General features: G+C 35.8%; 1 protein-coding gene across 2 annotated transcripts in view; it reads left to right on the top strand.

The window, feature by feature from the left end:
- SEMA3D (semaphorin 3D) overlaps positions 1–24571 on the top strand; it is a 210103-nt gene that overhangs the window by 163716 nt on the left and 21816 nt on the right. For both annotated transcript variants that reach the window (XM_082632043.1, XM_082632042.1), the window contains 6 exons: positions 58–127; positions 3418–3562; positions 16652–16874; positions 18956–19044; positions 20879–20920; positions 23251–23408. In XM_082632043.1, coding sequence (XP_082488169.1) covers positions 58–127; positions 3418–3562; positions 16652–16874; positions 18956–19044; positions 20879–20920; positions 23251–23408 — 727 coding nt within the window. The remainder of the gene's footprint in view (positions 1–57; positions 128–3417; positions 3563–16651; positions 16875–18955; positions 19045–20878; positions 20921–23250; positions 23409–24571) is intronic.

Below are 24571 nucleotides of genomic sequence, written 5' to 3'. Positions count from 1 at the left end.
GCAAACGTGTTACTGAAAAATACAAATGTAGAATCATTATTTTTTTCCCATTAATAGAAGACATTTACTTACTCCCCACAAGAGATGAAAGAAATCCTGTAGTATATGGAGTCTTTACCACAACCAGGTAAGTTAAAAAAAAAAAAAAATGCCTGTAATCCTTCTAGAGAATTGTTGTATCTATGTAAGAAAATACTTATATGTTCTTTTTGTCCCTTCCTTTTGTGTGAAAAAACACACATTTAAAAAATTTTACTTTTTCATTGATTGGTTCCTAGAAATCTTTTAATATCAGTACATAAAAATGTCTCTGTTCTCTTTACACCAGCAAAGTATCCCTTATATGGATTAACACAATTTATTTAACTAGTCCTCTGTACCTAGGCATTTGCATCATTTCCAGTCCTTTGCTAGTACACATAATGCTTCAATGACTAAACTTGCACATACGCTGTTCCCTGTAGGAGCAAGTATATCTGTGAGCTAAATTCCTAGCCTACAATTACTGGGTACAAGGGCACATACATATGTTAATCATAATAAATAGGTTGAGCTGCATGACAGAGAAGTAATACCAACAAAATACATGTCTTAGTCGTTGTCTAGGCTGTAATCATGAGATGACAGTCTTGACTTTTAAAATGTCTTCAAATGCTCTTATTTGCACTTCTCCATTACTCTGCAAAGATGGAAGTGTGACTGTTATTATCACCATATCACCACTGCTCTATTAACTTAGGCAAAGGAAATTTGTATTACATGTACTTGTCCAAAGAAGAGTAGCCAATTAGTAGTAATACTGGGACTAGGACTAAAAGTATCTTCCTAATTTCTACGCCTGTATTCTTGTCTTCTTTCTGCATAATACTGTCCTGTACTTGTCACTGAGGCTCTGTGACTTCCTTAAAAGTTGTCCTAGCAGCCATGAAGCTTTCTCAAAGAATATTTGGACCCCCACTTAATCTTATTTAATATTAATTTTATTTAATTCATTAACTTACATTTGACTCTGTTCCAAGTGCACTTTTATTCTTTTTTTTTCTTTTTCTTTTTTCTTTTTTTTTTTTTTGCGGTACGCGGGCCTCTCACTGTTGTGGCCTCTCCCGTTGCGGAGCACAGGCTCCGGATGCGCAGGCTCAGCAGCCATGGCTCACAGGCCTAGCCGCTCCGCGGCATGTGGGATCCTCCCGGACCGGGGAACGAACCCGTGTCCCCTGCATCGGCAGGTGAACTCTCAACCACTGTGCCACCAGGGAAGCCCTGCACTTTTATTCTTGTTACCTACTACTGCCTGTGTTACATTGTTTGAAATACTTTTCACTTTTTCCATAGCGCTCCTATCGGTCATTATCAATGTATATTGCTATCAGTATTGGAGGAATTGGCAGTATTGGCATTAATATTAGACAAATGGTCTTACTGCCTCCTTTTGAATAAATTATTAAAATATTTTGTGGGAAAATTATAATTCATTTTCTGAGATATTACTGTCACTTAGTTCACAATACCTTATGGATAAAGTCAAATGTACTATTGGTTCAGAATGTATCAAAAACATTTGGTTAAGTATAAAATTAGAGTGGAAATATTTAAATATGAGACTAGAGAAGATATCCTAAGAAGCTGCTATTTTGAACTCCATGTTTCTGCTCATTTATATCTGAACTAAAAAGGTGCAGGAAGAGCACGTGCCTGTAGTTACTCAAGTCAGGTATCTCAGCCCTGGTTCTCTTGGCATCTTTCCATTCACAGAATTTTCTTTATAGTCACCGTGTGTTTCACTCACAAGACATAGATGTGTGCCAGAGAAATGTAGCCCCAAGATAGTTCTTTTTTTCTCTTATCGAGTTTTTGCCCACCCAGAGTGTGAAGTTACAAGTCAGCTCTTTGTTCTTGGTGTACTTTATTTTATTTTTTATGCTGCCCTGAAGACTGAGGTAATGTCAGGATGCAAGTCACATCCTTGGTCCAATGAGAAGATGTAATTAATCTGCAATAACACCATGATGCATCGTTCCTTTAAAGTATCATAGGAAGGTCATATGATTTTTATGGGGCCATCATTTCCCTTCTTAGCAGCTAGTTTTCTCCCAGCTGCCTACTTACCATCAGCTCCTGATGCTTTGCATTAATGTCATTCCAAGAATGATTAATGATTGAGTTACTCATGTTAGTGAATCCTAAACTCATTTGTGTAGTGCTAAGTCTCTTAGAGTGTAAAGTGTGATCTTGTTTTTAAGAACAGGAATCACTGAAAATTTTAGATTCAGAGAAAATACCTTTTAATTTCTGGAAATAAAACCAAGATGAAATATCTGATGCTGCTGCTAACAATTTCCATCATTAGTTTGCAAAAATTTGTTGAATTCTCATGGAGCTTTGCTGCTTCTTAATTAGATGTGCCCCGTTCCTGTGTAATCATGATTAATTTTAAGCATCACATAAGTTATATACATAAACTCAGAAATTCATGAAGGAGCAAAAAGATTATTTCAGTGTTTTTAAAATTAATAAAAATTATATGAGGAAATCATTAATAGCCAATATTTATGGATATTCACTCACTTTAAGAAAACAGATAAATATTTATTATTTATATATCTAAATATTCCTTTTTTTAAAAAGTAGGTAATGTAACTTCTGATTTTGTAAGTTCTTTAGAAGGCATTATGCTATAATAACTTCAAATAAAATTCAAGAACATGGGGCTTCCCTGGTGGCACAGTGGTTGAGAGTCTGCCTGCTAATGCAGGGGACACGGGTTTGAGCCCTTGTCTGGGAGGATCCCACATGCCGCGGAGCAACTAGGCCCGTGAGCCACAACTGCTGAGCCTGCGTGTCTGGAGCCTGTGCTCCGCAACAAGAGAGGCCACGATAGTGAGAGGCCCGTGCACCACGATGAAGAGTGGCCCCCGCTCGCCGCAACTAGAGAAAGCCCTTGCACAGAAATGAAGACGCAACACAGCAAAAATTAATTAATTAATTAATAAACTCTAAAAAAAAAAAAGAAGAGTTCTGCCTTTAAAAAAAAAATTCAAGAGCATGTGAATAAATATAATACTCTTTCCTGCATACTCCTGTCTATCCTCCAATTTTTCCAGGTAATTCCTATTTGTCCATCAGATGTCAATTTAGATGCTGCCTACTCCCTGAAAACTTACCAGACAGCCTTGTATTGGGTATCCATATGTGTGCTTGCTTAGTTTACTATAATTACCTGTAATATAAGTGTTATCAAAACTTATTCAAGATTACTTGGCTGTAAGCTCCTTGAGGACATACACACATTTTGTCTGCCACACCTGTCAGATAGAATGTCCAGAATAAATGTGTCCACAGCACCTGGTTATAGCATGTGCTCAGTGAATGTCCACTAAATGGACCAGTGAATGACTGAATCATGTTGCTTTCTTTCAGCTCCATCTTCAAAGGCTCTGCTGTATGTGTGTATAGCATGGCCGACATCAGAGCAGTTTTCAATGGTCCATATGCGCATAAGGAAAGTGCAGATCATCGTTGGGTGCAGTATGATGGAAGAATTCCTTATCCCCGACCTGGTACAGTATGTATCCATACTTAGTAATCAAAGTATTTTAAGTCCATATTCTTTTCCTAATCCTATTATAATAAACTATGCTATTCACCACAGCAACATGCACTGTGGTTTTAAAATAACTGTTTATTTACAGTGATGTGTTAGTATGTCTGACCTTCACTGGAACTTAACATTTTTCATTTGAGTAAGAATTTTAAATACTACAGGAAACAATGGGCTATATCGTAAGGAACAGACTACTCTGAGAATATAGTGTTTATCCTCAACATGTCTATAGAATCATCAAAATGATTTAGTATCTAGAATGACAAATATTCCAAGTTAGAAGGAAATGCTAATAAGTATTTATTCATCACATACAGCTCTGCATGTAGTTAAGAGTCTTCTAGTCCCCACATCTACCTTTAAAAGACTACATCTGCTATAATCGTTCACTTAAATGATCTGTTCTCTTGTTCTGCATTTATCTTTTCTTTATTATGTTGCGCCTTGGAATTATATGCATATTTTAGATGTGGAAAAGACATAGAAAGCTCTGAGTCCAAAATTCTATTCAAATAGCATAAGCCATGTTTAGAGCAGAAATGAAACAGGTAAGAAATGTGTTTCAGAGTTTCTGCATCTGTTTTGAAAGAACTTTGCAACTTAAAATCTGTATGTGCATTATAAATGGAAGGCTTTTGTTTTGTTGATGTGATTAAAACAATTTGTTATTTAAATATTTTAGAATTAGTTAATTGGCCTAATATAAAGGTAAAATGCCTCTTTTAAAAAGTTAGGATTCATTATGAATATTTCTACTAAGAGCTCAAAATAGTCATCAAAATCCCAGAAAAATCGTTGATGTAACCCATCTAATTCTACTGAGTTTTATCTTATGTTTGTTCTTGAAGAGAAAACAGCTGGTAGCCAGGATTTTTGAATTCTCTTTTCATCTTCCTGTTATGTAACCTAATTAAATTTGGGAACCACACTTAGCCATGAAATAGCCATGTCTATTTTCCCTTTCATAATTCCTCAATATGTTTCAGGGATGTTTCTGAACTGATTATAGGATAATCTCAACTTTGGTGGAAAAAACTTTCTGCAAGTAATATTATGATTTTCAATATTCACTTTTTAATTTTCTTTGAACATCAAAGCTGTACTTGCTTGTTCTGTTATTTTTTTAAACAGTAACATAGGGTGTAGGTGTTCTTCTAAAGGCCTTATACATCTTAATGTAATCTTTATAATGACTCTATAAAGCAAATGCTATTATTATTAATGCCATTTTACAGATGAGCTATCTCAGGCACAGGTAAGTGCAGTAACTTGCCCATGGTCACAAAGCTAGTGAGTGATGCAACTGAGTTTTAAACCCAGATATCTTGTTGGTAGAGTCCAAGCTCTGAGTCCTTGTTCTTTGATACTACATTAAAAACTTTTTATGTTAAATTATATCTATTTTTCCCTTCCATGGAAGATCTTTTACTGAATATACACAGTATATATAATGATTATATATGTGAAGGTTGTTTGAGTTTCTTTTGTTTGTTTGTTTTTTGTTTGAGGAGGATGGTAAAACTTCAGAGCGCTCTCTAGCTAGGGAAATTTTACCATACTAGGATTCTGGGGTTAACTGTCAGAGACTATCATACTCTGAGTTGTTTCTACATATGTTTATTCTAAAAAATAAAGACTGTGACCATTCAGGCCATTAAAAACAAATCTTTAATTATCTGGATGTTACAGGAGAAAGAATTTGGGGTTGAAATCACCCACATTCATTACTGAAATTTATTTCCCTACCTATATACAGCAGTTGATTCTTATAATACTAGGAAGTTGATTATCATAATACTAGGAAGTTGATTATCAAAATGCCCACCTGCTGATACATCCAGATCCCATCTGACAGTGTAGACTGGAGATGCTGCAGAGGTGGCTGCTGTCACCACTTCCCTGCTTCTCCCTGAGAGACCTGTGAATTTCATGGGAGCCTAAAGGCAACTCCCACCTTACATGTCTCTGCTCAGAAGCACACGGGCACTTCTCTGATATGTGACCCCTGAATAGTAAAACATACATGTCAGTGAGGAGGGTTTTCATCAGTAAGGAAAGAAGCACCTCCTTATGTTAAACAGAGCAGCCTTTGCTGTGGGAGTACTCAAAATACAAAGTGTTTACACTGTAGATATTTTCTTGAAGAGTTCAGAATTATCTAGGGAATAAGTTGTATCCAAACTACGAAAAATACTTTTTTTCTTTTTAATAATTTAGATAAAAGGAAAAATATCATCAGGCATAAGGAAACGCCATTTAACAAAATGATTCTTTTATCCTTTCTAAACATCGTTATTTTCCTATGCTTTTGTAAATGTATAAACACATTCGCATCTGAAGCTAAGCTTTGAGAATTATACCTCGTAACTAATCTTTAGCCCATATTCGGGCCACTGTTGGTAACTGAGACAGAAAGACAAAGTCTCCCTTAGGAAGACTCTGTTAGAACACTCTCTTTGATCAGGTACATTATGTTCTTTTATAGAATTTAGGGGAAAAAATATATCCTAGTTACTGTCAGGGATTATTTATCTTGATTTATAGTTTCAGTTAAAAGCGGCATTCTTTCTTGTTCTGAACTAAACTCAGAATGTGTCTACACTGGTTTTAGATGGGGAGCAACCAGATAAGCCAGTTAAAAAAAATTATTTATGGAAAATAATATTACTGAGATATTAAAAATTTTTTTTATTTACCATCTTTTTCCAATTTATTCTCTGTCAGAATAATGATAACCACTCCCCCTGAAAGGTTTGCAAGAGTATCGAGAAAGCTACCGTAACTAAAGGGTATCAGTTATTTCGAAGTAACTAGCTACTTTTATACTCTCTTTGAAATCTCTGTGACCACATTTGAAAATGTCTAAAAGTGTATGTAAATGTGTAACCTTTGGCTTCCTTAATTCTTTGTTTATGTTTTCAGTGATATCTTACCTTTTAGTTGCATACAATGCTTAGTCAGATTTTCCACATTATATTTTATATTTGGCGGGCTGGTGTTGAAGTTAGGAATATCATCTATCTGATATGAAAATCTGCTACACAAATAAGCTTTCCATAAACTAAGGTTACCATTTAAATAACTCTGTCATTTAATCATTGAAATTATATTTCACAGTGTATCAAGTAATGACTCTTGTTAAGTCTGAGAATCTAAGAACCGGAATGGATGAGAGACACAGCATAATTCACTCTCATTTTACAGAGGAGGAAACTTATGCCCATAATAATAATTTTCTCAATATCATATCACCAAACATGGCAGAGTGACTAGGGATGTTGAAGTTTTCTGACCAGTCTTTTTTCCTTTATTCTTTGATATTCTCTAATACTCACCTATCCCCTAAATTCACCTATTAATATGCTACTGAATGCTCTACCTAAAATTAACTGCATTTATTTTTACATATTCTCCTGACATACTTGCTCATTTGTTTTGTCTTTAAGCAGCCTAATTGTAGTAATTTTTGTTTAAGTGAAGCTATGAGTCTTATTTTCTACAAACCTCCAGCCCAGAAATTTTAGTCAAAAACCATTATTGAACCCGTCTTATGATCCAGGCGCAGTAATAAGGACTCATGTTATCCGTACATTCTTACAGACAACTTAATGGTGTAGATATTATTATCCCAACTTTATGGATAAGAAAAAGCCCAGTGAACCTAAATGTCCATCAACAGATGAATGGATATAGAAGATGTGGGATTTATATTATATGTATAGTGGAATATTACTCAGCCATAAAAAATGAAATAATGCCATTTGCAGCAACATGGATGGACCTAGAGATTATAATTCTAAGTGAAGTAAGTCAGACAGAGAAAGACAAATATCATATGATAACACTTGCATGTGGAATCTAAAGAAATGATACAAATGAACTTATTTACAAAACAGAAATAGACTCACAGACATAGAAAACAAATTTATAGTTACCGAAAGAGAAAGAGGGGGGAGGGATAAATTAGGAGTTTGGATTAACAGATACACACTACTATATATAAAATAGATAAACAATAAGGTACTACTGTATAGCATAGGGAACTATATTCAATATCTTGTAATAACCTATAATGGATTCTGAGAAAAGAATATATATATATATATATATATATATATATATATATATATATATATATGAATATAAATGAATCTCTTTGCTGTACACCGGAAACAAACACAACATTGTAAATTAACTATTCTTCAATTTAAAAAAATAAATAGAAAAAGCCAGTGAGGGTAAGCACATGCTCATGGTCTCATAGTTTTTAAAGTGGTGAGACTAGGATTAAATTTAGAGCCATGTAACTCCAAATCAAATGCCATTAACCCCCATGCCATTCTGCCTTCAAAGTGATAAAATCAAACAACCAAACAGAACCTTACATTGTTTCTCCAGAAATCAGTCTGTTCTCTACAAAAGTAATAGTGAAGTGTTGAAGCCTTATTGCACTTGTCATTTCTTTTATTGTAATTCAGGGGAACACATCTTACTTTAATCAAAGCATTGCTGAATAATTGGCTTTCTATGAAATGTCAGGATCTTTACTCTAAAAGCCTCTTTCCACTTATGTTAAAAATTTTAAATAGATTATTTTAAAAACCACCTTTGCACTTACATTTTCTCAGCCATGTTGCTATTGAGGTTGAATTCTAAGTTGTTCTCCCAGCAGTGCCTTCTGTTGACATTATCACTCCGGTAAATAAACATTAGAACTTTCTGTGTGCCATAGCTACTTAATTTTTTTAGTTTGACAGACTTCTGTACTTCCTGTGATAAAAAGTCAAACCTAAACTCCTAGCCTTACAATGATATCACTATTCTACAATGTTAATAAGCCTGGAAATTCAAGAATGCACAAGATTCGCTTACAGAATTCCTTCACTTCAAGTGATTCTTCTGCCCTCTGGTGTCCAAATAGAGTCTCTGAACAAATTATATTTCGTTCAGATGGGCCTTACTGAACTGCTGGGTCTTGGTAATAAGTTCCAAGTGAAATGCAGTATAGAAGAATCTACCATACAATGAGTGATAACAGGTCAGATATAGAAACCAAACTGAGATCAGGCAAAAAAATCTAGGGAAGATTTGTAAAGGCAGAAGATTTTATTTTTGACATTTGATTTATTATTAAAAATTTACTCTGTAGTTTCATTCTGTGTTGATAAGGAGTTTTTATGATTTATGCATAAATGTAAATATTAATACATGTTTACTTGAAAGTGAGCTTTAGTTTTTAAACTATTCTCTTATCAGAAAGGTGAGAAGAGAGGACTTTTTGAAAAAAAATTTATTGTGGTGAGGACACTTATCGTGAGATCTACCCACTTACCAGATTTCTAAGTGTACAGTAATGTATTATTATCTACAGGCTGTAATGTTGTATAGCAGCTCTCTAGAACTTACCCAGTGTAACTGAAATTTTATACCCACTGATTGATGACTTCCCATTTTCCACTCCCCCGAGCCCCTGGCAGCCACAGTTCTATTCTCTGCTTCTATGAGTTTGACTATGTTTTATATATATATAAGTGGAATTAAGCAGTTTTTGTCCTTCATGGCTGACTTATTTTACTTAGTGTATTGTCCTCTGGGTTTAACTATGTTGTCACAAGTGGTAGGGTTTCCTTTCTTTCAAGACTGAATAATATTCCACTATATGTATAGACACTTTTTTTTTTTTTTTGGCTGTGCTGGGTCCCTGTTGCTGCACGCAGGCTCTCTCCAGTTGTGAAGAGCAGGGACTACTCCCCGTTGCGGTGCATGGGCTTCTCATTGTGGTGGCTTTTGCCGCAGAGCACAGGCTCCAGGAACGCAGGCCTCAGCAGTTGTGGCACGTGGCCTCAGCAGCCGTGGCGCCTGGCCCTAGTTGCTCCGCATCATGTGGGATCCTCCTGGACCAGGGCTCGAACCCGTGTCCCCTGCACTGGCAGGCAGACCCTCAACCACTGTGCCACTTGGGAAGCCCTATAGACATTTTTTAAAATTCATTCATCAGTCAGTGAACATTTAGGTTGTTTCCACATATGGTATGAAGGGTTGTCAAGAAATTAAAAAGTAGAACTACCATATGATCCAGCAACCCTACTTCTGGATATCTGCCCAAATGGATTGAAATTCGGATCTTGAAGAGAGATTAGCACTCCCATGTTCACTTGCAGCACTATTCACAATAGACAAAATGTGCAGTTCTTAAAGTTAAAACATTAAAGAAATGTTTGTTTCGCTGCTCCTGAATCATTTTCCCATAGTTTTTAAACAATTTCTAAACCTCTCATTTTGTAAAAATAACAATTCATTTTTAAATTCCATTTCCTCCCAAATAGTTACTGCTTTTACTGTTAAATGTTTCACCTTTACTTTTAAAGATCAAAACTTACACATGAATTTCCCAACTAAGGCTTCATTTTTTTGGTAGGGAGCAAAAAGAGGTAGTTATAGGTACTGCTTTTTAATTTAATAACTTGTTTTTACTGTGTATATACTGGTGAATGATAAATACATTAAAATTCCCATTAATAGCTTAAACAACAGCAAAACGCATTCTTTTCGTGTGTATAGGTATTAGAAAGAGGTGATGCAAATGGTGACTCTGAGGATACCTGTGAATTCCTTGGTTCAAACATTTGAAGCAAAGCCATAGTTCAAGGAACACCATGATACGGTGAAAAGCATCCTTGACTGTATACTAAAGACGTGATCTCTTACCCCAGCTCTGTCTCCTACACTGTCTGGCACTGGACACATTGAATACATATGCTCATTTTCAGCTAGAACTTCCTAATTGTTTTTGTTGTTGTTGCTTTTGTTTCCTGTTAAGTCTCATAAACTACCAAAACCACTAAGCTAGCCTCCTTCTTCATGTTTACTGACCTTCTATGGTGTATACCTGAGAATAGATAATATGCTATTGTCCTTTTAGTGAGAAAAAGAGAAAAATCCTGAAATGTGCTGTAAAAACTAAGAGTTGTTTAATCTCAAGTAATCCCTGAAAAAACATCTCCCCTCTCCAATTCTATTTTAGGAATTCAGATCTTTAGAAAAATTAAAATCCCTTTTCTGAAGTCACATTCATATATTAATCAGATCCTTGATTTAACTGACCCACTACAAAGACAATGTTAAATGATTTTTCAGCTACCATTATATGTAAAGTAATGAAATATCGTCCTTTCTATAACATTTCAAGTCTTCATCTAAACAAGAAGCCCCACCATGTACAATTCCTCACATGGGTTTTTCTCTAGAGTAAATGAAAAATAAAGGTAAATAGATTCCCCTCTTTGCAATAGAGGCTTTACTGTCCCTTCTCTTCTCTGAGATAAAATCTCCCAAACTGTGATGTGGATGAAGTTATGTCTAACAGTCCTTATTTATTTCCCACCAAATTATTAAACTTTCCAACACGTAAAACACAGTGAAAAAAAATCACAAAATTTTTTTCCAGGGCCACTGGAAACTTCATCTTACTAAAAATTCTGTCATGGACCAGGTGCGGGTCCTGGCATATCCACCTGTTCCAGAAAAGCGTTTTTTCCTCTGACATATCTAAGCATCATTCACTGAGATTGACTTATGATTTTGCTTCAAAAAAAGAGCAAATCCTGGAGATATTGTATCATATCATAGGATAATAATACATAATGACAATAACTCAATTCTTATAGCAGACTGGATATGTGCAATTTTACTTCACTTCGAACTAGAATGACTGCTGAGAAATTCCAACTTTTACCTTGGCCCAGGTCCTCAACAGCAGGGTTTTGAAATAAAACATGAAATTCATGAGTTCCAAAACTCTTCAGACACCCTGTTTTCTCTTCCTGATCTACCTAAAATATTTGGCTTGAGCAATGACATATTCCTGTAACACACTGTTTTTATAGAGCTGATGACTCTTAGAATTGTATGTCTTCATGAATCCCCTAAATTAGATCTGAGTTGTAACCTAGACTGGCCCCATTAAGTAAGGATTTTCTTGATTATATTTCTAGAAAAAAAGATGTTTTAAGATTGATTCAAAAATAAGGGTGCAAAAAGAGAGTCCAAAAGTCATATCCTAAACTTCCTTTTGATTTGTATAGTGTTAGACTGTGAGAGATCCAAATGGGATGGAAAAAAAAATGGAAGAATTCCCTCACAGTGTCACACTGTCTTCTCATTTATGCATCTGAAGAATATGTCTAAAATTTCATTGGTGTTTCTTTTGTTTCAACTAAAGTTCCTAATTAATTTAAAGTAGATGGAAATCTTTGGGAAAATCTCATTTTATGTATTACTAGCTCATAGATGCCTCTCTATCATTAAATTCACGTTTTTTTTTTTTCACCAACATTTGTTCACTGCATGGCTTTCCACTTATTGGATAGGATATCTTTAATTCTAACCCTTCTAGGTTTTTTGTTTGTTTGTTTGTTTGCGGTACACGGGCCTCTCACTGTTGTGGCCCCTCCCATTGCAGAGCACAGGCTCTGGATGCACAGGCTTAGTGGCCATGGCTCATGGGCCCAGCCACTCCGCGCACATGTGGGATCTTCCTGGACTGGGGCACAAACCCGTGTCCCCTGCATCGGCAGGCGGACTCTCAACCACTGCGCCACCAGGGAAGTCCCCCTTCTAGGTTTTTTATTCTAGAAAGGAGAAGCAGAGGCAGGACTAGAATCTGGGCCTCCTGACTCCAGGTTCCTAAGGGTGTATGACAACATCTCTGCCATTTTCCTTTAACTGTATATAGGCTGTGTTTCTCACAAATGGTGAAAGGCAGCTGATTCAAATAACAAATCAATCTCTTCAACTGGCTTTCAGCTTTCTTTTCCATAGGGCCAACATTCGCTTTTAAAATGAGGTTCTCCAAATCCCAGGCTACTTACTCCATTCAATCATGTTTTCATTTTTCTGGTATAGAAATCCTTCTAAAAAAAAGAGAACCTTCAAAAAAAGATAGATTTACCTGTATATTTTTATCTCTGGCCCTTTATCTCATATTGAATATAGCATCTCTCTTTGCCCATATATGTTATAAACTGACTCTTAGAGGAATAAGTAGGGGGATAGGATGGCACCTATTAAATTTGCATGTTTTACTTTATAAATAAAAATGAGACTTCTTTATACATTTAGCTTATTTTTCCCATTTTGCTGAAAATGAAAGCCCGGTTCAGTTGTGCTTCATGCCATGCCTTCCCTCCAACTGATCATCCCTCTGATTTGTTTTAAAGGAAACTGCAACCTGTAGAGAATAGCCTGAAGCAGCAGGGGGAGAAAACTTGTAACAGCTGTCTGGGGCCTTGCCAAGGGGCAAAGTTCTCTCATTGGATAAAACCCATTTTTCTCCTCTTATCCATTGCTTCCCACTGCACGACTGAAGGCCCTCTGCAAACATGCAGACGTGCCAAGCATAACACGATCACACCTAGTCAGGGTGGCAGCCAGCCCTGGGCGATAGGCATGCAACCAGGGCTTATTGCCACTGGGTTTACCTTTTCATCTCAGAGCTGCCTAGGCAGGTCCTTTTCTCTTCTGCTCTTGTGCTGGTATTGTTTCTAGCAACATACGGACATTTTAGAGTTTTGGTAATAGCTCGCTCTTTTTTTTTTTTTTTTTTTCCTCTCTTCATATTTTAAACTGTCTTAGAGTTTTTTGAAACAGTAGGTGGAGACACAGATAAGTTCCCTGATTTATTTCTTACAGTCACAGGAGCTAAAGTGATGGAAGTCAGACAAATGTTAGAAAGCTGGAAGCAGAAATAAATTGCCCTCTACAGTATATTCAGATGGACTGAGTCGGCAGGTAGAACTTAAAGTACATACATACAGAGAAAAATTCGTTTGATTTTTAATACCTGTGATGTATAGCTGCAATAGAAAAGTTTTCTAGGATTTGTGGAAGGAAAATAATTGAATATGGTTATTTAGATGTAGCATTTCCCCACGCTTTCTCTTTTTCCTTTATGGAATTTTTCTCTCCTACTTCCCATTTACCTGCATAAGACACTTGGCATCCCAAGTTATTTTTAGATCTGTGTGAGATGCAGCTATGATATCAAAGGAAAAATTCCACTGGTTTTAAATATTTGGTTCAAACTGTACTATCTTAAACCTCAGGGAGTATGTCTACCAAATCACTTTCATTTGTGAAAGCAGAGTGGAGACGCAGACCAGAGAGATCTCACACAGCAACCTAGAGGATAAAGATCTTATCCAAACACTGGCAGCACGCCATGAGGAAAAGCTGCCATATGAAAAAAAATACATTTTCAAAGATCATTTTATAAGTCAATAGAAGCCAGGTTTCCCTTCTCTTTTTGTTAGATTTTATTACACTTAAACTTCTTTGTCAGAGGTGAACAATGAGGAAAATTATCACGTTTGTTTCTTTGATGAATGTTCCTAGCTTCATTCACCTATCCTTTCTCACATTAAAATTTCTTACGGTTTGAAAATTTGATATAAAAAACTGACTTGAATGGCATGATGTTATTTCCTTTGAAATATTGGCTACTGCATGATTATAGCTACAAAGTCAAAAGAGATGTTTTTCTTAACTTGGAGGGCTGTTTCAAAAATGTAATGCAGGCAGAAATCTTGCATTTGCTTTGATTTTAATAATAGACCCACCAGACAGTACCACAGGCATTATAAGCTATAAGCCCACTATGAATGGCCTTTGACTGAGTCTCAAACATGCAGCCTGTAATTGGGCAAGAGCTTTGTATCATTTGAGCTCCGTATCCATTTTGAGTTACAGCTTAATCTACTTAATATAGGGTTCCTTGCATTATTGAGTTGACAGATTTCACTTGGCTGAAAGCAAAGTGCTAGAAACAATGACTGAAGATACAGACTTAGATCTTTAGACCAACATCCAGCTAGGAATATGATCAGTAAGTACCAAATGGCTAACATTCTAGGACATTTCTTACCATTTTGGTGCAGACCTGGCACAAGTCAATAAAACTGATCAAGAAAAGATCAGTTTCTTTTCACATGCAATATTCTTATGAAAGATAAATATATTCTCAAGCTATTTATAGCAAATTATTAACAGATTTTTTTAAAAGTACAACTTCTTTGCTATTTCTTGTAATTTAGTGAGCTATTATGATTTTATTGCTGTAAATTTGAGGTCACGGTCATTTATTGTGACTAACTCCAGTATCTTTAGTTCCTTGAGAATGACGCTCATGAATGCTTTGAGAAGTACAATTTCGAGCCTTGACAAGATTCTAATTAGTGTTGGGTATAAGTGGCTCAGTTCAGTGGAGATTATGTTTCAACTTGTCTAAAAACTAAAACAGGGAGAAAGCAGCACTTTCTTATAAACTTTCCTTAATATTACTCATTTTCTTTTCTATGTCTGCATCATACAGCTAAACTTTTCCATTCCAAAATAATGTATTAGCCAATTAAGAATTCAAATGTGGTAACAGCATTGTTCTCTCTGAGATAACTTACTAAATTACAATACACTAAAATCATAAAATAGATTCAGTATGTCGGAGGGGAGATATTTGAAGTAATATTTTGAAGGGATTTATGAAGTAATTCCCTTTTCATGTTTTTGGATAGAGGCACATTGAATTCATACCAGTGTGAAGTTTTTACTTTTACCACCAGGGGGCAGGGTATGCTAACTATTGAATTAGTGGATGTCAAAAGGCGCACAGGAAGCGGATTTTAGACAGAAGTGAAAAATTCCCTGAGGGTTTCCCCACAGATCCTTTAGGGGAAGAGTTGTTGACTTGCTCACAGTAAATTTTCACGCCAGTTATGAAAAACTAGATAATTATGATATTAAACTATTAAAGTTCTTTTACAAGTAATTTTATGACATGTTGATTTGTTCCGTTTTATTAACAATCATGGTTTTAATTTAAAACAAATTTTACATTAGTTAAAGGAAATTGAAAATAATAATGTTTATAGATCACTCTCTTAATTATTTCAACTCAAATTTCATGTACCTTTGCAAGAAAAGAGCTCACTTTGGAAACTTTAGAAAATACAGGTAAATGGATATAATTCAGAAATCTTTTTGGAGAAACATTGGGAAGCTTTAATAAGCATGATAATTTGTTTCATAAGGTTCTCTTTGATGATCATTAGCCATTCCATCTGCCAACAAGCAAAGACAGTTGTCTTTTGAGATCTGAGGCTAATTCAAGAAAAGAATAGTTCAAAAGACAATAGAAATATCTAGCATGGGGGTTTTGTATTTGGTTTTCTGAAGTCATACTTCTTGGAAGAAAAGATATGGATTGGAATTATCAATGTTTACTTGTGCTTATGCAACTGAAAAGTATTTCAAAAGCAAGAGCCCAACTGGACATTGATAAAAGATTTAAAATATGTGCACAATTAATGTTTTATTGAGGTATCAATGACATATAACATTAGTTTCAGGTGTACAACATAATTCGATATTTGTACATATTGAAAAATAATCACAATAAGTCCAGTTAACATCAGTCACCATATATAGTTACAATTTTTTTTCTTGTGATGAGAACTTTTAAGATCTACTCTTAGCAACTTTCAAATATGGAATACAATGTTAGTAACTGTAGCCACCATACTGTACATTACATCCTCAGGATTTATAACTGGAAGTTTGTACCCTTTGACCCACTTTGCCCATCCTGCACCCTCTACATCTGGCAACCACCAATCTGTTCTCTGTATCTTTGAGCTCTTTTGTTTGATTCCACACATAAGTGAGATCATACAGTATTTGTCTTTCTCTGTCTGACTTACTTCACTTAGCATAATGCCCTCAAGGTCCATCTATGTTGCAAATAGTAAGATTTCATTTTTTGTGTGGCTGGATAATATTTCATTGTAATAATTAAGAATATTTTTGAAAGCAAAAAACTGGATTTATATACACTCCAGGTAAGCCGCATTTATTTACATCTGTCAATACATGTGATTTCATATTGATTCTGGTGACCATTCCTTTAATATTATCAATGATAAGGCTTAAAAACTTTATTATAAGTGAAAATTTCTCAGATGTGTGAACAATGCCTTTACTCCCCTCCTCATTTTTCAGTGTCCAAGCAAAACCTATGACCCACTGATTAAATCCACCCGAGATTTTCCAGACGATGTCATCAGTTTCATAAAGCGGCACCCTGTGATGTATAAACCAGTATATCCAGTTGTGGGAGGACCAACATTCAAGCGCATCAATGTGGATTACAGACTGACACAGATTGTGGTGGATCACGTTGTCGCAGAAGATGGCCAGTACGATGTGATGTTTCTTGGAACAGGTATGCTAGAGCCAAGTTATGCCTTCTTTCAAATGAATTTTTCATTATTAGACAAACAAAACAAAAACTTCAAAAAAGTTTACCGGCCAAAATCAAAATGAGTAACTATTAGCTAATACCCAGTCAGTGTTTTTTTTTAACTTGCATAACATGTGCTTTTACTCGATGATCATACATATCTCCCAGCCTCCATTAGTGTTATGCGAGCTTTCAAAATATACTACTATATTACGACTGCAATGTGCCTGCTGCAAATGAGGTGCTCAATACATATTTGTTGAATGACTATGGACTAAAACAAGTAGGTAAAGCAAAGCTTCTCTATTTTCAAACTTCACATTTCCCTCTCTCTACAGAGATATTTGATAATCTTACCCCAAAGGATCCCTTCACCCAATTTTTAGAATCACTGACTTAGTTGGCTTATGGTGTTTTCAAAAAAGTTAATCATTAATTTGTAAAGAACTTAAAGTAGAAACTACTTGGTGATTATTTTTCCTGTCCTTGAATTTTGTGGATTAAGTATCACTTTCATTATTAGAACCCACTTTATTTATTTGTTTGACTGCCAACTCAGTAATTATTAAATGATTACCTTTTTTTCCAAGGGAAAGAAATATTGCTTATTTGGTGCATCTCAAAAAAATATCTAATTATGTCCTGTGAATTGTATTGGCAGTAAAGATAATATGTATCATTAAAACAAAAGCACTACATCCTAGATAATGTTATGTAATTTGATGGATCATGCATTGCATAAAGAAATAGAACTTTGATTAGTTTTTAAGAAATGGACATTTTTATTGAAATGTTTTTAGGACTATAAAAAAATTTTAGAATAATTTTATTTTTTAAAATATATTGGTTTTACAAAAGTTAGTTTATTAGGAAGCGTCTGTGTGACAGACTCAGAGGACTTTCAAGAACACCAGTTGTCAAACCTGATTATGTTGCAGACGGCAGTACCAAGGCCCAGGGAAAAAAGTAAAACTTTCAAGACTACAGAGATTACTAATGAAGCATCAAAACATGAAATAATTAGTTTGTCATTAATTCTAATGAGCTTGCCCCTTAATTGCACTGCCCACCCAAAGCTCATACCTAGTTCTTCAACATTTCAGGGTCAGAAAAGCCATTTAGCCACTAGGTGGTACTACCTAACTTTTACTTAGAAAATTATGAGGATACTAAGATAGATTGATTTTCAATTATGACATTCAGAAAATATATATTTAATATTTTTCAAAGATCCTAGAGTCATTTAAAAACAAATAATCCAGACTACTTTGTACAAATAGGATATTACCATACATGTTAACCTACTTCAACCTCTGTGCTCAGAAGTTTAAAAGCAACTATTTTAAATTTATTTTTATGTGTAAGTCAGTCTATATATTAATTTCCAAATGGGATCTTTTTCTAAAATGTTCTTTTGATCATCTTTCTGTAATAACATGCCACCTTGTGGACTGCAATATATGATTAATCTTGTGATGTTTAGTTCTTTTAAATTGAACTAAAATAATTTGACAAAATTTTATTTTCTAGCCCATTAATTATATTTCTGTAAGTAAAAATACATTTTATGGGTGAGCTACTACTTCCCCCATGTAGATAGCTTCAATGATTTCTCTTACATTTGTTAAGATTATTAAAAATATATATATTTATCTTTCATGGTGAACTGGATAAGCACTGAATAAATATTTCTTACATTGAGAGAGAAAATTTGTTAATATATTTTAACCTTTTAAATTAAGTTCCAAAAATGTTGTTCCTCTTTTGTTACCCTTTCAACTAATTTTTAAAGGAGACATCTCTATTCCTTGTGTTAGGAATACACTGTGAATGTGTGTCTTTTAATATTTTTTTTATAAATGTGTTTTATGAGCTGAAAGCTATAGTATTTCAAAAGGGGAGAATCATATACATTAAGCTTCACTTCTCGCTTGCCTTGTTTAACCTGATTGCTTGAAAGGCATTGAAAAAAAATGAGGGGAGCCATGTGAAGGTTGCTAGGAAAATGCTTAACTAAACATTGAAGTAGAAACAACAGGATCACGTGTAATGTATTTTTTCAGACGTTGGAACAGTCCTAAAAGTTGTCAGCATTTCAAAGGAGAAGTGGAAAATGGAAGAGGTAGTACTGGAGGAGTTACACATATTCAAGGTAAGACTTAGGCCAGAGTTCCGGGAGAAGTGATGGCGAACTTGAGCAGTTCTTATATAGGACATGTTCGTGTCAGCACGTCACCACTCTTTCTGAAGAAGTCTTTGCAAATAGCTTCTTTATTTTTCTTTTCCTTAAGCGAAAGAAAAAGTTTTAAAAGCAACTAAGAATGGGACTCATTTTCCCCTGCAGAAGTATCACTGAACTTGGGGCTCCTGGGTTGCCCCTCATGACTGAGTTCTCTAAGCATATGTTCAGACAAATCACCACAGTAGATGAAAGCCTAGGGTCTCTTTTACTATCCAGATGCTTTTCTACTTTATAAATTTTACTTTTCAATTTTTCCTCAGTTGAATTTAAGGAAACTGGAAGAGTGTATAAATCATGTGTCCCTGTATTTCTGTAAGGAATTTTTTTTTAAGTTGCTTGATAGTAAGTCTTTATGTATGCTAAATTCCCCTCAACCACCAAAAGAGTTAGTAGATCTAAAATAATAGTTCTCCAGATTAGGGGAATGTCCTTAGACTTTTAACAGTAGTAAATTTGAATTGTGGCATTCTTTGTAGACCCTCAATGAAATTCAATTTAGAGTTATTTTCTAAAATGAAATTAGAAATAAAATTGCATTTCTTAGAAGAGCTTTTTAAAAATATGCTGTCTTTTATACCATTTTTGTTGAGACAGTTTATTAAAATAGACTGTTTCCATGTAAACTTCTATTGCCTTAAAAGAGAGTAGAGCTCTCTACTGTGAGGGGCTCAAGTTAATTAACAGGCTGGTTCCGCAGGATCCTGTTTACATTGTGATGATAGTAGTGGTCCAGGAGTTAACAAGAACAAGACCTGCCCTCTGGAATCTACCAGAAACAAAGCTGTGGGTAGTGCCTGAGGGAAAAGCCTATGTCAAATGTAAGTGCGAACCCAGAGGGCAAAAATAAAGTCTCCATAATACACAGAGGCAGATTAGACTAAGTCTACTCAGGGGTTCTAACTGACCAAGAGGAATTGTTTGGATTCCACTGTTAAGATTAAATAATGACCCTGTTTGCTTAATTCATAAAAAAAAGTTATTGGATAGAACTTTCTCATTTAACATTTCATTTTTTTCATATATTTTCTTAAAGTTTTAATATCTGCTTGTGTTTATTGCTTAGTAAATGTTGGCTGTTGAGAAATGAATAGTCATATATATAGAGAGAGAGACATAGACGATAGATAAAAAAATGTTTAAACATTCCATCCTTTTTAGTTTGGTAGCTTTTGTGTTCATGTTTTAGATTTTGTATTGGACGCATAGAGGCATGTTTTCTACACATAAAACTTTCATGTCGTGAAACCATGTGCATCGTATCTTGCAGTGTTTTATAAAGAATATGCTCATCCACAAGAAGCACTATAACTTTTTAGAATTTTACTACTTGAACAAGTTTTTGAACTACTGATCTAAGTAAGAGCAGAAAGAGGCAATAAATAATTATGGAGATGTTCTTGTCAACACTAGTTTGAATTATATGGAAGCAGTTAAGATAAGCAGAGTCACAAGAGGCAGAAACCTTGTGGGTAACCGGGAACAATTTTCAATGCAGAGTGTCGCCTCATACATTTAGGTAATTTTTCTTTAATAAGATTTAAAAATAACTATTTTGATAATTTTTATTAAGGTTGAATCACTACACATGGGAAGGAAATAGCAAACATTAAGATCTTTTTCTCCTCTATATAACAGAGCCTTGAAGTTTACTCCAATTATCCTTGGTACAAGATAAAACAAAATATTGGCTACTCTAAAAGATTGTTCATGATTATCTTTATTAATAGCTAAATTTTATTTTCAGCATTCATCAGTCATCTTGAACATGGAGTTGTCTCTGAAGCAGGTACTTTCTAATTTTTGTATAAAAATTAGCCACAAAAGAAAGATTGTTTGCATCAAACTTTATTTTAGGGAAAATCCATTGAAACTAGAAGTTAAATTATAAATAGTGTAAAAAGCTTTAGCTTATTTGTTTCTTTTATAACTGATTATAGGGCATTGTTTCAGCCTTGCCTTAGGAGACAGGGGACCCAATTTCATTAATTGAATAATACATTCTCCCCTTCCTTTGGCTCTTGAAAATTGAGCTCACTTTCCTAGTCTCATGAGAATGTCATTCTGTCAAGGCTGTAAAGTAATTCATGTAGAATACTAGCCCCAAACATTAAAGATGGTTTTTAATCAGCGAGTCTAGGAGTTAGACTATGGACTGCAATGGCAAACAGCCCAATAGTCACATGGAGCTGGAAGGCAAAGGAGTGTGCTAACAAAGTAGAGCAAGAATGGAACCACGTTCTGGGGAAACAGAGAGGAGAGGAATTGGTGTAAAAGGGAGCCAGAGGAGCAGGGAGAGACCGGCAACTCAAGCTATAAAGGATGCTGCAGGTAACCAGATAAATAAAAAGAAGGCTGGGACGGGGAAGCATATGCCGAGTAAAAGAGAGGGCCCTTTGAAAAGGCATGAAGAGTGAAAGACTAGAACTTGTTCTAATAAATTTGTGTACAACTGGAGCAGAGAGCATAGCTGCACTCAAGGGGCAAGGAGGCTAGAAAGGAATCTGGGGAAGTAAGACAGAAGAAGAGTAGACACATCCTTGCATGGATGCCCTCCTGAGAAGTTTAACAAGTTTATCCAAGACAATGAAGGCCTTTAAAGATGTTAAGCAGGAGGGTGTCATGATAAGACTTTCCTCTTAGAGAGAGCGGCCTGTCGTGGCAGTGTGTGGAAGAGGGATTGAGCCCTGGGGTGGAGGTGAGGGTTGCTGGAAAACAAGGGTGAAGCCAGCTGAAACAGTAAGGACACTTACAGGTCATCCAGGAAGGAGATGATAAGGACTGAGACAAAGGCAAGGGGCAGTGCAGAGGGAGGAGGAAATGGATTTGAGAGCACCCATGTAAGAGAACGGAGAGATAAGGTGGCCGACCTAGTGAGAGTGAAAGAAGATTCAAAGACAACTCCCAGATTCGTGATGGGGGTGACTGGGATGGTGTCTCTTGGTCAAGGTAGGATAGGAAGACTAGATTTAGGGGAATCAGTGTGCGTGTTTATGTTGTTTTCAAAATAACTCTGAGCCTTTGTATAGGAAGAAGAGTAAAGATGAGAATCGCAAAGAGGGAAACCCAATGTTCAATGCAAAGAAAGGAATCATCAAAGGAAACAGAAGTCTTAGGCAGAAATAAAGAGGGAGAACAGGAGAAAGAGAAGAGACTTTCAAGGAGGCTTTAGTCTTACTGGTATCAAACGCTAGAGAATTATATAGTAAAATGCTAAACAAAGTCCACATTTAGCCTCCAGGAGGTCTTAAGTGGGTGGTAGGGGTATAAGACAGATTTCTATAGGTGGAGTTCATGTATGGTATTTGTGCCAATATCTATTTCTCAGATTTTTCCCCCTCTATTTAAAGCTTGGCATGTCCACTAGACTTGACCGTAAGTTACTTGAAGGCACAGACTATGGCTTAGTCACTTGTTATCATCCCTCCCTCTGCCTCCACCACATACCCTCAAGTGAATACATGTTGGGAGCAGTGCATTATTTTCAGGACTTATTTTCAAAATGTGATTCTATTTGCTGAGTTTGTCAGTATCCTGCAGGCTTTCACGTGTGATACAGCATCCCACAAACCTCCTTAATACTTTATTCACAGTGATAGCAAATACTTTCTCTCTCACTTATCACTCAACTTCGTTCAGGGATCCGTACTTCATTAACAAATGAAACGGTTAGTTAAAATCACGGGAAAGTTTTTCATAAACCTCTTTTCAGTCAACTCTTATATAAGAAGCCATGGCAGGAGAAGACACATCAGTGTTGCCTGTAGCATCTGTGCTTGATATAATCTACCAGAGTGTATTTTCAACTACTAAGAAAGAATCTGACATCTTAATTCCTCAGTCTCGCAGCTGGTTTTTGACCTTCTTAAATTACTGCCAAGGTTACTCTAGCTCTCTAGAATGCTGTCCAATTCTATGTCATCATCTTCAAACCACCATCCAAACAGGGATAGAAGACTGACTTATGTTACTCTTCCTTATGTTGCTGTGCAAGTGTTTATAACGGGCAGGGCACCCGAGGAGAGAGATTTAGGTCTGTGATGTGGTATTCAAGAAAGGGAAGTTCTTAAGACTCGTCTGAAAGATGCTTCTAATGCATTTGTTTTGCCTGATTTGCAGCAACAGTTGTACATTGGTTCCCGAGATGGACTGGCTCAGCTCTCCTTGCACAGATGTGACACTTATGGGAAAGCCTGTGCAGACTGTTGTCTTGCCAGAGACCCCTACTGTGCCTGGGATGGAAATGCATGCTCTCGCTATGCACCCACTTCAAAAAGGTGAGAGGCACATCAAATTAAGATGAAGCCTTGCTTTTCACACAATGAATATCTCACACGAATACCTTCTCTTGTAGTTTAAAGAGAAAACATATAGAGAACATGGTCTGCGGTAGGAATATTACCATCTAAATGTTTTAGAGTTTTTCATACAGCGAAATTTTGAAGGAGGATAAAACAGAATGTTCTGAAATCCGGAAATGTGGAAGTCTTACCAAACCAGTTTTGTTTGATGCACAGCAAGCCAAATGTGGAGATGCCAAGATGTGCAGCAGGGAACGGGTTTATTCACAAAGCAGTCAAGCGGGGAGATGGGAAAAACAAGTCTCAAATTTGCCTCCCCAAAGGCGAGGGACTGAGGATACTTATGGGAGAAAGCTGAGGCGTGGGGAGCCTGGGGAAGGTTAATTGGAGATAAGAAAAAGGTGACGTAATCATCGTTCTGCGCAGATGAAACTAAGCTACAAGCTTCTTCCTGGGATGCCTGCTCTGAGCGTGGAGTTTTTGGCCTCTGATGTCAGAAGGTCACTGGACACTCCCACATGCCCAGAGGGACGGTCAGTGGTCCTAACCAGTCTTAACCGGCTAGAACTCAAACTGAACACAGTTGACTCCAAGTTCCTAAACAACTTGGGCAAACATCCTGTTTAGGTTACCTGAGGCTTGGAGGACACGCATGTTTTTATAGCAACAATTAAAACAAGCTTGATTAATGAAGGCAGTTTACAGGTTTCATGGATTTAACTGATGATAACCCTCGGTTTCAGAGCTTTAAAAAATTCTGAAAAATTGTTTATATCCTTTTTCTTCATCTTTGTCAAAAAGCATGAAAAGTTTGCTCTCTTTACTACTCTACACTTTGTATATTCTTCCCTTATTTATAAATATGTATATACTCGTAGCTACTGTTTTACAAATAATGTATAAATATATTTTTTAACAGTGTAGATTATATACAGCCCACAGCACATCCCAGTGATTCTGTATAATTTTGCTTTTACTCCAATTTCTGCCACCCAGATATGCTTAAATATCCAACTACATCCTGCTGTTTGTAGTTTATTGCTTTATGTGCTCCTAAAAATAATGCTATTCTGGGCCAACAGTACCCATCTAGGAATTTATTTTACACACATGGGCAAAAAAGTACCACAAATTATATG

Source organism: Mesoplodon mirus, assembly GCF_964341445.2.
Source record: "Mesoplodon mirus genome assembly, chromosome: 9".
In the NCBI taxonomy this organism is placed as follows: domain Eukaryota; kingdom Metazoa; phylum Chordata; class Mammalia; order Artiodactyla; family Ziphiidae; genus Mesoplodon; species Mesoplodon mirus.
Note: the sequence above shows the minus strand (reverse complement) of the source record. Positions and strands in the feature narration are given on the sequence as shown.